The following is a 16,370-nucleotide window of genomic DNA, read 5'->3' as shown; positions in this document are numbered from 1 at the left end:
TAATATTTACGGTCTATAATACCGTAGTACCAAATACTATTATGATGACCTCCAAATGATGATTGATGAATGCTATAATTGTGCTATAATACAGATCACCGACTAAGATATCTTAGAGATAGCGATAGATGTAATCATTATTATCTATAAACATGTACTGTTCTCACAGCTGTTAATTTTCTTATCAACTATGAAAAAATATTCAGAATATCAGAACATTATGATTTATGATACCATACCATCATATTCATATATCATATTGTATTTCTTGACCGTCGTTTTTTTTTTTTTTTTTTTAATTGTCTTTATATTTTTCCGATTTTTTTCTAACTTTTAGTTGTCGAAATTTTTCAAAATGAGTTCTTTAGTTAGACTCGCCCAAGTTACGAAAAGAGTTATTCGGCCGATTCCATCAATTCAACGTCATATATCAACCTCTAAAAAAAATCAAGAAGTGTGCGTTACCAATACAGAACTAACTGAACATGAACCAGTAATATTTTAAATAAATATAAAAATTTAAATATATTTAAGTATTCTCTATGCCTTTACAACAAACCTCTAAAATTTAAAGATATATTTGTGTTAAAAGTTATTTTCATAAGACTATTAGTTCATAATTTTCTCTTCATCATTAATATTTTCTTTTTCAATTAGGAAAATTTAGAGAATGATTAAATACAATTATTTAATTTTTCATAGTATATAACCTTATAAAATACTATACCAAGTATTATAATTTATAACTATAGTCTGGATTTTAATGTAGTATATATTTTTAGAGCTTTTATAAATAATAATTTCAAGCATATTATTTGTTTCATATGAAAATAAAATAATTTTTTTTTAATTTTTAGCATGTTATATTGTCAAGTTTGATCATTTTATCTTGAAAAATATTCATAAAAATTGCTCTGATTAGTTGTACTTTGAATGTATGCTTTGTCTGAACCTATTTTAAATAAATATTATACTGTGTACTTAATATATTTATTTTTGCAATAAAACTAAAAGTGAATGATTAATTTTTAAATGGCATTATTTCAGTTGAAAACTTATATTCAAAAATATATAATTATCTTACAATGGCTAAAATTTAGAGAATTTTTTTTGATTATTTATAAATCATTTATATCTGGGCTATAATTATACATTTCATGTATATTTGAAATTTTAAACTCCATTAATAATATTTTATTTCTAACTAAGTAGTATGTACTTTATATTTTATTAACAATAATTCATTATAAGAGAATTGATATGGTATTTTAAAAAAAAAATTGTGTTAGTTTTATAATGTATCAAAAATTAAAATTAAATTTAAGAATAATTATATAAATAATTAATAAAAACTTTGAAAATAAATAGTAGATTACAATAGTTATAAGGTATAACTTATAATCAGTCGCCCCTCAATGATCTTAATTTTTTATTTTTCGATTTCATAATTTATATTTTTTATTACACTAGGAAAAAATAAAAAGTATGCTGTAAAATTTTGTGATAATGCATTCATAATGTCTACTAGGTATTGAACATAATAACTAGATTTATTAACCCTAGATTACACGTATTAAAAATATTCATAATATTCTACGCACACAGTCTTTTTGGCTGCGTATTGAAACATATCAATTAAAAATCGATAAATTGAAATAATCATTATTTTATTGCTCTTAAATAAATAAAGATTGTCAAATGCTTTTATTGATACTTAATAATTAATATAAACAATCTAAACTTTCATATAAATGATATTAAATTTAAGGTTATATCATAGTATTCTACACACATAGTCTTTTAGACAGTTTTTTTAATAGATAACGAACTTTGAGGTCTTCTATTATAGTACTGGCATCAAATTGTATTTAATCGGGAGTTGAATCTTATTTTAGTTTATCGCCTAATTGGAAGGGTTAGATTAATATTTCTTATTTTTGAAGCAATGAACTAAATTTTTAAAGCCTGATCTTTTTGACTGTGATGCGTGTGCTCTAGGATTAAACTAAAAAAAAAAACAGAAACATATTCATCATAAACTACAAAATATACCTATAGGTATACTTTGATTAATTAAAACACAACATGCATTATTTTGAATATTATTAATTTTTTTTGAAATTTTCTTTTGGGAAATTACTTAAATATTACAATTTTGAACTTTTAAGTGGTATTATATAAATATTTGAACTCATTTTCTAAAAGAAAGTTCTCAATAAAGTTAGTACTTTTCTAAATAATGAGTGTTGTGTGGTAAATTAATGTTTAACATTAATATTTATATTTACTGTATAGTTTTAATTTTTAAACTTTTGTGCATAGTTTTGTTTTTACTTTATAATTATTTCCTTACTTCTCTATGTTTATTAGATAGAAACCTTGGTTGAGAAATCTAATGGGACAATCACATTTGACTGGTTTTGCACTTATGAATATTCTGTATTCGTAGCAAAATTCCATTATATATTAATAATAAAATTGATCGCTTTTTTGCTTTATAACTATATTATTATGTACACTAATATTTTAATCCTGTGTCTCTGTTAACTATACTTTAAGCCAAAATTTTGAAAATTTAATAATTTTAGATTTATTATTTGTTTAGCAAAAACGAAACTGGCAATCATATGGCTTTGAAAAAGATGATGAGACAGAAGACTTGAACGCTATGCACGCTACTGGATTTTTTTCAGTCACTTTATGTATAGTGGGTGGTATATTTATGTTTGCATATATGCCAGACTACAATTATAAGAATTGGGCAGAAAGGGAAGCTTTTCTTGAACTGAGAAGAAGAGAAGATCAAGGATTACCACTCATCGACCCTAATTACATACATCCAAGTTTGATACAATTACCTACCGAAGAAGAATTAGGTGATACAGAAATAGTGATTTAATATTATTGGTATCATAATATTATAAAATTACCAATTTTCATGTTTAGAGAATAATATAAGATAATTTTCAATAAAAAGAAACCAAATATTTCATTGTATAATAAATGTATTTATTTCCCAAGTCTATGGTACATAGACTAATAAATTGTTTTATTATTCATTAAAATGATACTTTTTTTTATGTTTTATCATATGATACATTTCTGTAAAAACTAATCCACAAATTCCACATGTAACCAATTCATTTATATTGTGTAATTCTCGATGATGTTTTAAAATAGCTAATTCATTGAATATATTATCACATAATACACATTTAAATAGTTTTTCGCCTCTATGAGTTCTGAAGTGAATGTCTAAAGCACATCTAAAATTTTTATAAATTTAAATAAATAAATAAGTATAAATTGTAAAAATAATACTCTTTTAATTACCTAGTACGAAATTGACCTAAACACACACCACACATAAATCGCATTGGAACATCATCATTTTTAAACTCGTTAAAGCACTCTGGATCGTCTACAAAATCTAATTCTGGTTCCCACATCATCCCTATAATATCATTATCTGCAGAATCTGAGTTATCTGCTTTATGATGTCCATGTATTTTTGTTGGGCTATTTTGATTATTATTAACTTGAACTGCTAAGTCTATGTGTGTATTCGGCTTAGATTCACAATGCTCTAGACAATAATCTTTATGTAATGATTTTATTATGGCTTCATCTATTTTAGCTCTAAAAATACAAATATGATTAACTTATTATAAATAAAAATTAACCGTTTTAATATACTTGCCCATAATCTAAACTGCTCTCGCGATTATCAACTTTATTTATGTTCATCATAGTTTGTTATCGATGAATATACAAGTTTCATGTTCTTGTGCGAGTTAACAAATGAATAAGAAGTGTGTAAGGAACAAGATATTTTCTCTATTCTCGTAAAAGATGTATTTGAATCACAAAGGGGGTAAAATTACAGACTCGACCGTGACAAATTTTATAGTTTTGAAGAGGGTAATCTTTTTTTTTTTTTTTGTGAAATATTTCGAGCCATAAAATGTCTCTTAGGTATATTTTACAATGTCCAACGGTCAGCTAAACAATTTAAAACGAGGTCAACTTATTTTGTTGTATATAAACACAACTGGTCGAAAAGGGTTATTTGTGAGACGTTTAGTTCACATTCAATATCAATAGTGATGAATAGTGACGGTTATAATACTAAGAGCGTATAAATATATAGGTAACTCATCGAATAAATAAACATGTTTTAAATTCGATAATACGATTTATATTAGTTAATACTTATCAATATCAGTATAATAATAAAATATAATATATCAGACATAGGCCAGCATAAAAAATGATACATAATTATGACTGTTATGATTCATTTAAAAACAATAAAATCAAATGTTTCATAAATTATTCAATGATATTATAAAACAAAAAAGAGAAATCAATTTGTTATATAATTGGTGTTGAGGCGTCTTATACTCTAATGACGATCGATGGAGTACCATTGTGTTTGACTATATTATGATGGATCTTGGATGTGTTTTAAATTTGAAGTCAATGAAATCAAACAAATACTTTTATAGTCTATATCAGAGGTCGACAATCCGCGGCCCGTGAAGCGATTTTATACGATTACAATTTATAATTAGTGCAAAAATATAAAATACCACATTATGTATTTATGTTAGTTGATAAACTGTAAATAAAATAAAGTTTTATGTCCCGTAAATATTTTTTTTATTTTTTTTTGGCCCCTGACACCAAAAAGGTTGCCGACCCCTGGTCTATATTGTCTACGATGTTTTATTACCTATTTTATATTTATACTGTATACTATAAGAGTATAGGATAGGTATAGCCGCGGTATAGGTAGAATTAATTTTCACTAAAAACATTCCATTTATTATACTATTAATTATTTTATAATTTTGTATAATGTATTAAAATCCTGTATTATGTATTAATTTTAAATTTCATAAAAAGTAACTGATATTTGTACAGACGTGCTTAAAATTACTTTAAATATTTTTCAAATGTTATTGTGTAGATTAGAGATGGCGAACCTATGTCACGCACTCACGCGTGTCGCGGAGTGACACGCAAATGATCTTTAAGTGACACACGCAAGGTCTGTTTTTTATCATTCAAGCCATGGATGTAGGAATTTTTAAGTTTAAAAATAAGGTCATCAAATTACTTGACACAAGAATAATGAAACAGAATCCAAATTTTTATTTGACTCGTGGGTACAGAAAGGTTAACCATCCCTGGTGTAGATATTGTTATTGAACGATTCCTGGAATTGATTAACTTTTAGACGAAAGAATGAAAGAATTAATTCAATCATATTTTAAAGAAATATAAATGTGAATTAATTCATTATTTTTAGGAATAAGAACATAAATATTGTAATTTTGGTAAATTAAATTAAGAAACCAGATACTTTTTGCATGTAGGAACGAGGAAATTAATAAAATCCATGATAAAATGGACCTCAACAACTATGATATACTACCTATGTCCTATATACTATATAGCCTATAGCAGGGGTGGTCAAACTGGCCATGATCTACTAAAAATATACTTCACCTTTGAGGATCGACTTCCATAATTTTTTTTTATTATTATTATCGAATAAATATAATTATTAAGAAACGTATAGGGTGCGTGGCCCTTAAAATAAATTCTAACATGATCGACTTTGAAATTATTCGCGATCGACTGTTTGGCCGCCCCTGCTATATAGTATTTGTAAGTACACGTCAGTGGTGTAGTTATGGGGGGGGGATATGGGGATAGATCCCCCCCAGAGCCTTTTTTTTTAATGTTTAAATCATTGACTTATTAAGCCCCTCACTTTATGTTTAACCAATAAATTGTATATCCCCCCCCCAGAACAAAATCATAACTACGCCACTGGTACACGTACACTACTTGTCTACTAATTGTCTATAGATAACAGATATTTAATAATGCAATATGAAATAGTGTAATGTTTAAAATTATTTCAAATATTTTTACTAAAAAAATTGGACTAAAATTAATTTTTGCAGTATTTTTGTTATTTTTATAGGTTGCTGTAAAATCGACTACTGAATTCCGAGAAACCTTTTGTTTACAAAAAAAAGTAGTTAAGATTTTAAAATTCTATTATTATAGCACAATATGTCAATATGATCAAAATAATTTTAAAATTACATTATCTTTTATAAAAAAAAAAATTCTAAAAATACCTATAGATATAATATTATAATAAATATAATATCCTTACCTTATTATCCCTAAACCCTTCAATTATATTTCCACGTAAACTTTGAATAGTAGCAACAATAACTTCCGCTAGATGATTAGATCCATTACTTCTTTTAGTCAAGATTGACTTTTTTCCAAAATTTACACAAAATATAGCTATATTAAAATAAAAGCTAATAAAACAAAAATACTATCCATTAAAGTTAAAAATTATTATCAATATTTTATAAATATGCATAACAATAAATTTATAATATTTATTTTAATAACTTGGGAGTGAATTTCAAAATTCCGAGTCCATCATTACTTTCATTAAAATGTTGGCATCAGTCGAAGCTGTGTCATTCCACTCGCATATTTTTTCTAATGCACGAACTACATAAGGAAATAACTCTACAAAGCCACTTATAGCCATGTGTCTTTCTACCCATCATGTTGTACCAAGATGTTTAATAGATTTTTATCTTGAATCCAAGTTACTTTCGTTAATATTTTAATAAATTTTATTTATTTAGTGGCGTGTATATATGATGGTTCGAGGCCCGAGGGACCCGTCCACGCCATTATTGGCCAGTGTAGTATACATTTGAGTACATTGTACCTATAATATGTAATAAACTTAAATATATGATTTTGTTGTTATATCTGGTGGGCCCTTTCCATGGGAGATTTCTAATTACCTATGTCACTATATTAATTGGAAATTTCAAATCTACAATAGGTACTATCTATAATATTAATTGGTCACAATAAAATATTATTTCGATTTTATTGACAAATCTTATAGAAATCTAATTAATTATTTATACAAAAAATAATATTATTTATATACATGGTTTTTGCCTGTTTAAATCAAATAAAAAATATACAAACATGTAAAACTTGATAAACTAGATAATAATTTAGTTAACAGTAATTTCAATTCAATATTACTCGGCTCCAATAGTTGAACAGTGTTCAGTTCAAAGAAAGTAATTATACCTACCTATATTACTAACAAGTTTTAATATTACATTATTACCGGTATTAGTATTTACAAATATTAATTATTAATTTCATCAGATAAATAAATAAATTTAAATATTGATAGTAATTGCCAATTTTAGTACGGTGATATCGCATATATATGTATTTATATTTTCAATTGCCTATACCCATAGGCGCCCGAAGGGGGGGGCAAACTAGGGCATTTGCTCGCCTGGATTTTCAAAAATATGTTTTAAGATAAATTATTAATTATTATATTACAAATCCTAACATTACCCCTCCTAGAAAAATTTTAGCGAACCCCTATGCCTATACCTCTTATTATATCTACTGGACTATTTATGCTTCAGTGTTTATTTCACTCGAATATTTTTTCTTGAGGCTTTTAAACTCAAAAATATTTGGAAGTTTACCACTAGAATGTATTATTGTCTATCATTATTGATTAAAACTTAATTTAATAATTTAAATAATAATATTATATGGATAGGTAGGTACGTGCTTTAGATAGTAAGTACCTATAGGTATATAGTTTAATATATTTATATACATATACAGTAATTTTAAACATATAGATGCAGGTTATATTAATCAATAATATTTGTGGGTTATGAATTTATTAAAACCATTAGGTTTATCCTAAACGACCTAAACCGTTTAGATACTTACCTTATATATCTATATACTATTCATGTCTCATTAAAAATATTAATTATTATAAGTAGATTGTAGATAGGTATGACAATTTACAGGTAAGTCGTAGGTTGTAGACATAGAGTAATACTCTATGGTTGTAGACAGGTACATCATACTTTACAATTAATTGGCAAATTAAGTATACGAAAACAAAGTGGTATGCATAATACTATTCAGTATTTTTTAACATTCAAATTTAAAGTTCCTATTGAATAACAATATATTAAAATACTAAATAGACTCAATATACTTATAGTTTCTAATACGATTAATAAACGGATCCAATTTCGTCGATCAAAATCCTACAATTTTTTTTCTTTTTTTATTAATTTGTTCTCGCTACGAAAAAAAATATTAAAAATATAGGCAGTGCACTATCCAATCCGTATTAAAAATTAAGTAATGAGTTAATGAGTACAAAATAAATAATTTTACAAAACATAATGTTATTTTCGAAATAATGTTATAACTTAAAAGTTAAAACCTAATATCGATACCAACATAATCGAGGTCAATATTAATGACCTCGATGTTTGGCGAAAATGTATTGTATAATACTATAATCAGTAACCACGATTCACGGGTATATAGTTGTATATTATATTATATAGTATTCTGTGATATTGCTATAATCAAGTATTCAAGTATCATTATAATATTTATCAATCGTTGGAGAGTTTAGTGAAGAACCACAACTTTACACATTTATACAGTCGTAGACATTAGACATAGTGATTACAGACCTATATAGTGAGAGTGAATGTGTTAGTAGTAATAGTAGTCACCATACGGGACACGGGTTATTGGTGTACGGTCGAGTACTAAACTTTTCAGATTTTTTTGCTGAAAAATGTAGGTAGGTACCTAGATTCTTATAAAATATATTGTTGTTTTTTTGCAATGATAATTTAAAATCACTAGTCAAAACTTTCAGGTATTATGATTCTGAATTATTAATGTTAAATCAATTTTTTAACTTAATTATAGTAAATAACTAGGGTTATACATGTAAATGTGGAGTAATGTTTATTCACTTCCTGTAAATGATATTGATTAAATATTCAATACTTCATTCATATCAATTTGGATTAAATTGTGTCCTTTAAATAATGGTATTTTAATTAAAGTAAGTGAGATTAGTGAGATATCATCTTTTTTGCTTATTACATCTAAATTTTTTCTAAATATAATATTATATAATATAAAATTTAATGTTCATTATTCATGTTTATCCTGAGAAATATTTTTACCCTTTGTTTAGTTCAAATATAATTTAATATTTGAATGTAATGAGATCAAATCATGGTGGAGAACACAGTGAAAGAATGGTTATCAGAGTTTGCCACTTTGGAAAAAGACGACTGGGCTACATTTGCAATAACAACATCACAAAATAAGACGCTTATAGAATCAATATTTGCTGTATTTGATGATATTCACAAATATTCCAAGGTAAATTTAATAATGAAGAAATAAGTTATTTCTTCTTATTTATAGACAATAATACTAAACTATACTGTATTCTACTACCTATCTATTATAAAGTTCTGATTTTTAAACTTTTTAACTTGTTGTATATTATAGCCAAAATTATACATGATACACACTGATTATATTTACCTATTCCTGTGAATTATGTTTTATCTATTTATTATTGATAATTTAAATTAATGAAATTAAAACATCTTACTTTATAATTTACAGTAATATAATCATAATAAAAAGTAGCTCATAGAATAAGTATTTGTTTTAAAAAAGATTTAAATAAAATTATAATAATCAACTATCAACTCAAACAATATAATTGCTTTTAAATTACATTACATCATAATAGGTATTATATCTTGAATAAGAAATAATATGTATCTATTTAAGTAATATTTTCAGTTATATAACTGAATCATAATAGTAATAAAAATACATTTTTCATATTAAATAAAAATAAATGTATATAATTTAATATAGATAAGATCATATATTTTAGCCTAATCAATTAATATTGATTTTTTAAGTATTGCATTTTATATCATATCACTTAAAATTTAAAATTTGCATTCCTTTTGTATTATTTTTGTATTCTTGTCGTATTGTAATAAAATAATTTCAATAATAAAATATATGTTTCTGAGTGTATTTAAGTATTTTAAATTTACAATCTATATTAAATACAATGATTAAATTTGATAAATTTAAAAAAATTTGACATGAAACTTAAGATTTAATGTTAATTTATACTCAACAGTATTCTACTCATTATGAAACTTATATCATATAAGTCATATAAATAAAATGTTAATTATTATTAACAATAAATAACAATATTTTTATTTTATTATTTAAACAAGAAGTGAAGAAAAAATGCATGCAATTAAAACTTATAACCTTTATATTGTTTAAATAAACCTTAATAACTTAATTAATTATTTACTAACATTTTAATTTATTGTTCTATTCAATATTTTGTTACTCTTTGAAATTCCCCCAGCCTGTCAGAAACTTAGAAGGTAGATTGTTAGGTTAAGTAGCGTTTAGTATATCAATCCAAGTTTCACAATAAGGGATTTCTTTATCCAATCATATACTTTCACAGTAATTCGGCTATAGCCTTAACCTTATAGGTATATTTTTTATTTTTTCTCTATCTCAAATATACTTATTGTACATCTATTTGAATTGATTGTTTAATACTCTATCTACCTATTCTAAATATATTATTATAATTTAGTGTATAATAATATTATAAAACATTATAAATTATTAAAAAACTATTGATGGGAAAATTATTAATTATAAAAGCTTATAGTAATTATACCTGAATATTAACTATATTATTATGCGGTTTCTCAAAAGAATTATGAGAAATTAAAAGAAAAACTTTAAGAAAGTTTTATATTGTGTTAAAAAAAATAATAATTTATTAACTATTTTTTCAGTTGATTGATCGTATTTGTGGTGCACTATTTAATTGTTATCGAACTGAAGAAACTGATTTACATTTATTTGTATTACTCTTTATACCACACTTAACATATAGTTATCTTAATTCAATTGCTCATGTTGACAAACAAGTAAGTAATACTAGTACTCATTTTTTATATTTTATACGTAAAATATGTATATATAATGTTCTCAAGAATATTTATATTTTTTGTTCTACAATAATTAATTTTCGATTTATAATTTAATTTTTCTTACAAATAAAAAAAAAACACAATTTTATTCTATTCTTTGAAATTCAAAGGAACTTATTATTCTTATATTTATTAAAATAATTAAATATGATTTTTCATAAATTTTAGAAAAATGTATAGAGAATATAGTAAAGTACATTATAGTACATAATATTTTGAGCATTTGGCATTTATTAATACATTTTAATTATATTATTATTAGAGCTGTCGTAGTATTGAAGCATTATTGATTGGAATTTACAATCTTGAAGCTGTAGATGAAAATAATACTCCTAGATTTATATCATTTCGTTTGCCGTCATTAGCTCAGCCATCTATTTACCATGAAGTATGTATTTAAACTATTAACTGGAAATTAAATATAGAAATATTTATTTATTTATTTATTAAAGAAAAGAAATAAAAATAAAAATTAGCTTATCTATGATCATCTATTTTATTACAATTGATTTACCCATTTTATCTTTATTTAAGCCTAGCAGTTTGGCACCAACTTCATTGACAGAAACTGCCATTCGTCGTTTAGAACAAAGAGATACACACCCAGTTCGCCGAGGTCCATTTAATCAAATTGAAAGACTATCTGCATCTAATAGAATGGAAGTTCTTAGTAATTTATACTTCATATACTACAAAAATTTAAATCTTCTGCCAGAAATTTATAATCCATTTGATCGTTTTTATAGAGTTACATCTAAGTAAGTTTATTTGTTGTTTAATATTACATCACAATTTCTTATTTTTGTCTTATAATTATTATTATAGAATGGTTACTCAGGGTTATTTTAATAAGCGTTCAACATCATTCAGTAATTCTGATATATCGACATCAACAACATTACCACGTATCCCACTTTCTCCCAAATTCTTAATTCATCTACTCTATTGCTTGTATATCTCAATGTAAGTATCTGTATTAAAATTTCTAGTTTTCGTGCTGTTTTATGTTAATTTTTATTTATTTTAAAATAAACTAGTATTAACCTAAAACAAGAATCATTGTAAAATTAAATTTATCAGTTTACTGATTGAATCAATATTTTATTTTTTTTGTATTGTATTGTTGAGTTTTATGACTTATAATTTAGGAGCACTATAAATACTTTACACACTTGACTAAGTTATAATTATACTCTTTTGGACTATTATAACCACCTATACATTTTTTTTTATCTAGGTTTAATTTTTTATTTTATATATAAAATGTTAAAATTCAAAAAATTTGTAAATTTTAATTGATTCAATTGATTTTCTGATCTTCAAACACAGCTTAAAATAAAAATATAAAAATATTCTATGCATTACAGACATTGAAAATTAATAATTTAATATTAGTTTTTCTTTTTGTATAATTTACTCGAAACAAATTGGACATATATTTCAACTATGAGGCGAGGATAAAATGTCCTACACTTATAGAATTCAACCGTTCCAATATATGTTATTCCTTCCATAAACAATTTCAAACTCTCGCCCTAATCCCTTCTATTCTTATACTCCCATGTAATCCTAATTGCATGTTATTAGGATATTGTGCTGTGACCTTTTGTACATTTTAATAGCATAATAAAAAAAAAATTAAGTAATCAATTAGCCAAAAGTTTCTAATGGGTGGCTATTTATGTTGTATGTTATTCTTATTATATAAACTTATTGTGCTAATTTTTATAGATTGTTTGTATTAAAACAACCATTAATTTCTATTGCAATTATTTTATAGATTTAACTGTGGAAAAGCTGAAGCATTTCAAGCTTTGGAAGATATTTATTACCGTGCATGTTACAGTTGTTATTGTGAAGTGATATTATTAGCCAATGCAATAAAAAATTCTTGTCAAGGATTTTTTGAAGGTCAGTTAAAGTAAACAACAATTTTGTTTTGAATTTTATTTCTAATATATATAATTTATATAGGTGGACTATCACCTAATGTAACATCAGTCGGTACACCTGTAAGCAGTAATACTTGTAGCACACCAGTATCTAAATCAATGATTACAAATGCATCATTTAGAACTAAAAAGTTACCAGGTAATAAAATAAATTAATATTTTCTAAAATTATACTTAACAAAAAAAAATATTTTTAATAATTTAGATGAATAAAAAAAAATGTTGTGTTTTAAAAAATTGTGTTATTTACAGCAAAAAAACTTCTTATTCTGTTTATAGATAAATATTTTACTAATAGTTCTAAGTATTAAAGTTTTATGTTTTCTTCTCAATGAATTTTCTACTGAGTTTGTATTTTCAGTATTTATTTGCATGTTTTAGTATAATTAGGATATTATGGGGTGCTTGGTGCAATTATTTTAATTTCAAACTTATTATTTTAGATGACATTCCAATTCAAAATCTTCAAGGAACATTTGATGAAAGTGCTGATGCTGCTGCAAATTTATCATCAATAACAGAGGAAACTAATGACTTAAGAGATCCAAGTGCTGAATCGGTGCCAGTTAAACGGAGTTTGCCAAAAATTGCTGCTAATTTTGGCAAAAAAACTGCTGAAAAAATAGCAACTGCTGTAAAAAATTCAGGAAATATGAAAACTTCAAAGTTAAACACTCAAAATGGTTCAGATATTTATGAAACTGATGAAAGTGGTATTGATTTAGCTGGGTCTGACATATCTGACACTAAGACCGGTTTAGGACATGATGACAGAACCACTATGACACCATTATTAAATAGGAGAAATCCCAGTATGTCTGTTGAATTAGATTCTTCTAGATCAATTCAGGTAATTATTTTGTATTCACCTACTATTTTTATTTTAATCTTTTAAATATTGTTTAATTTACCTGATGACATTTTTAATTTTCATTGAAAAACATTGTTACATGTACAATATTTTTTAATACATATTTTCAGATGGGTGTAAACGTAAAGTGTTACAAAGAAAGATTCCATTAACTTTTAAGTTATAACCTTCACTATTCATATTGGTAATACTATTAATGTCACATACAAATTGATGTTCTAATCACATTCGCTATTATTTTAAATGAGTATAAGTTGTCGTAGTGCTTAAAGTAAAATTGAATACTAGTTCACCCTTAGTTGCATGAATATTTTTAGTAGTTACATATTTACTACTTTATAATATTGTACCCCTTAAATTTGAATTTTTTATTTTTATTATAAATTAATTATTCTTGCCTATTTTCATTGCAATTTATAATAAATACTTAATATTTCTCATTGTTTGAAACTAAATTATACTGGGTTAGTACAAAAATTATTAAAATGTAGTGAGTAATAATAACCTGAATAATAATTAGATAAATGAAGATATAAATGTACAATCATAAATACAATATACTGACTAACTTGCCAACTGTTGTGTTAATTAAATAATTTAGGAGTCAGTTCATTATTTAACATTCAATAAGATATTTTTATGGCACTTTCTTAGTTTATAAAAATTAATGCTGTAGTTTTATTGCAATCTAACATACAGTGTGTTACAAATTTAATATTAAATTTTATGTATTTATTGAGATCATTATTTCTGAGTAATGGTTTATTTAAACTTTAAATTATTACATTATCTGTATTCAGTATCAAGTACTGAAGATTAGTGGTGGCACTAAGTGCTATACTGATAACAGCTAATTAAAAATGGTATCTTATAGAAATCTAATATTTATATTTTAACATGTATTGATGACCACTGGGCATTGTGTTAACCAATCGTTAAATTAAATGTAAACAAACTGGAGGGGAAGGGCAATTTTCAACTACACTTTATTTACATATTTGTTATTAATAATGTATGAAATTTTTTTTTTAACCTTAGAATACACACATTTATAATATTCACAAGATTCTAAGCACTCTGCCTTTTTGACCGCGTATTGAAACTCGATAAATTGATATAATCATTATTTTATTGCTCTTAAATAAATAAAGTTTTTCATATGCTTTTATTGATACTTAATATAAACAAATTAAACTTTCATACAAATGATATTACATAAAAGGTTATATCAAAGTATACCACATGCACACAGTCTTTTAGATTGTTTTTTCAATAGATAACAAACTTTGTAGAATTCTTCTATAGTACTGACATCAAATTGTATTCAATTGGTTGTATCTAATTTTAGTCTATCACCTAATTAGAAGGTACCTACCTAGATTGGGTTAGATTAATATTTCATATTTTTGAAGCAATGAACAAAATTCTAAAAGCTTGGTCTTTTTGACCATGTGCGTGTGCTCTAGGGTTAATTATTAAAAATGATTGGGTTTATAACCCTCTAAACTGTTTAAACCACTAATTGTAAATTATGAGTGGTGCATTGAATGCATTTTTATGTTGGATAGAAATAGAATTTTAATGTATAGATTTGATAAACATATTATTTTTTTTTCTTTTGGAAAATTATTTTGCAGAACTACCTACCAACGATTCAGAACCAACCATTGCATTTTAAACAAAAAATAATTGACCATTTTTTGTCAACACCATAATTTAATGTTATTTTAGGTGTAATATAATTACCAATGAACAAATAAAAAATAATATATTGTACATATATACAATATAAGTTTGAATCAAATGACATAAAATGGCATTGATGCATGAACCATTCATTTTGATTTAGGGCATACTTATTTTAAATATAATTACCGACCAATTTCTTTTAAGTGTATTACCTTTCATTGGCAATAACACTTAGTTAATATTAATGAAATTTATGACATAATGAAATGTTTTAATTAAAGTTGTATACTTAGATTTTATATAATATATGAACAATATTTTTCTCTAATCATACTACACTAGTATTGGTTTAATCTTCTTGACATAGTTCACTGATGTGTTATACTATAATAATTTACATTTTTAAGCTTTATTTTACTATACATGGTACATATTTTTTAGTTTTAGTACTCTGTTATCAAAATTTAGTAGTGTTTCAAATGGATTTGAATTAAATTAAATTGTTCGTGTTACAGATGGAGAGTACAGCATTATGACTTGCAATCAAATTATTTATTATATTGGGCTTATAGACAAGGAAGTTTGGTTTGGTGTTATTTTCTTATAATGTATCAAAATTATTTAATAGACATAGCATTTGTTGTGATAATCAAGATTGAATGTTTTTATTATTTTATCTTATACTGTATGTACTTAATTAATTTTAATCTTGTAATTGTTATATTATTTATAAATAACAAATGTTACTATTTAAATTAAAATCTTCAAAAATTTAAAACAAACATAATTTAGTTGTTTTTGTAGCCATAGCCCATAAGTATTAAAAACTACTTTAAAATATACATTTAGACCATATCCATGAATGCT

General features: G+C 24.6%; 3 protein-coding genes across 5 annotated transcripts; 2 read left to right on the top strand and 1 right to left on the bottom strand.

The window, feature by feature from the left end:
* Positions 1-248: 248 nt before the first annotated feature.
* On the top strand, positions 249-3,065 carry LOC114123810 (NADH dehydrogenase [ubiquinone] 1 beta subcomplex subunit 11, mitochondrial). The gene is made up of 2 exons (XM_027986905.2): positions 249-493; positions 2,606-3,065. Exons 1-2 carry the CDS (start codon positions 356-358, stop codon positions 2,897-2,899), a joined length of 432 nt encoding a protein of 143 aa, XP_027842706.1. The 5' UTR covers positions 249-355; the 3' UTR covers positions 2,900-3,065.
* LOC114123809 (oocyte zinc finger protein XlCOF28-like) lies at positions 2,676-3,844 on the bottom strand. Its single transcript, XM_027986904.2, has 3 exons — positions 3,701-3,844; positions 3,334-3,639; positions 2,676-3,266 (listed from the first exon to the last, which is right to left on the bottom strand). The coding sequence occupies exons 1-3, from the start codon at positions 3,748-3,750 to the stop codon at positions 3,053-3,055; spliced, it is 570 nt and encodes a 189-aa protein (XP_027842705.1). The 5' UTR covers positions 3,751-3,844; the 3' UTR covers positions 2,676-3,052.
* Positions 3,845-8,431: 4,587 nt separating this feature from the next.
* On the top strand, positions 8,432-16,290 carry LOC114123778 (protein FAM126B). 3 transcript variants are annotated; one of them, XM_027986863.2, is made up of 12 exons: positions 8,432-8,716; positions 8,848-8,986; positions 9,122-9,312; positions 10,794-10,928; positions 11,254-11,379; positions 11,526-11,749; positions 11,817-11,954; positions 12,772-12,902; positions 12,966-13,082; positions 13,387-13,793; positions 13,925-13,998; positions 16,019-16,290. In XM_027986863.2, the coding sequence occupies exons 3-11, from the start codon at positions 9,163-9,165 to the stop codon at positions 13,964-13,966; spliced, it is 1,470 nt and encodes a 489-aa protein (XP_027842664.1). In that variant the 5' UTR covers positions 8,432-8,716; positions 8,848-8,986; positions 9,122-9,162; the 3' UTR covers positions 13,967-13,998; positions 16,019-16,290. The 3 variants fall into 3 exon arrangements, with proteins under 3 accessions (XP_027842664.1, XP_027842665.1, XP_027842666.1); XM_027986864.2 differs by lacking the exon at positions 8,848-8,986; XM_027986865.2 differs by lacking the exon at positions 13,925-13,998 and having other exon boundaries at positions 8,434-8,716.
* Positions 16,291-16,370: the final 80 nt, after the last annotated feature.

The sequence above is a fragment of the Aphis gossypii genome, chromosome 3, assembly GCF_020184175.1.
Source record: "Aphis gossypii isolate Hap1 chromosome 3, ASM2018417v2, whole genome shotgun sequence".
NCBI lineage: Eukaryota > Metazoa > Arthropoda > Insecta > Hemiptera > Aphididae > Aphis > Aphis gossypii.
Note: the sequence above shows the minus strand (reverse complement) of the source record. Positions and strands in the feature narration are given on the sequence as shown.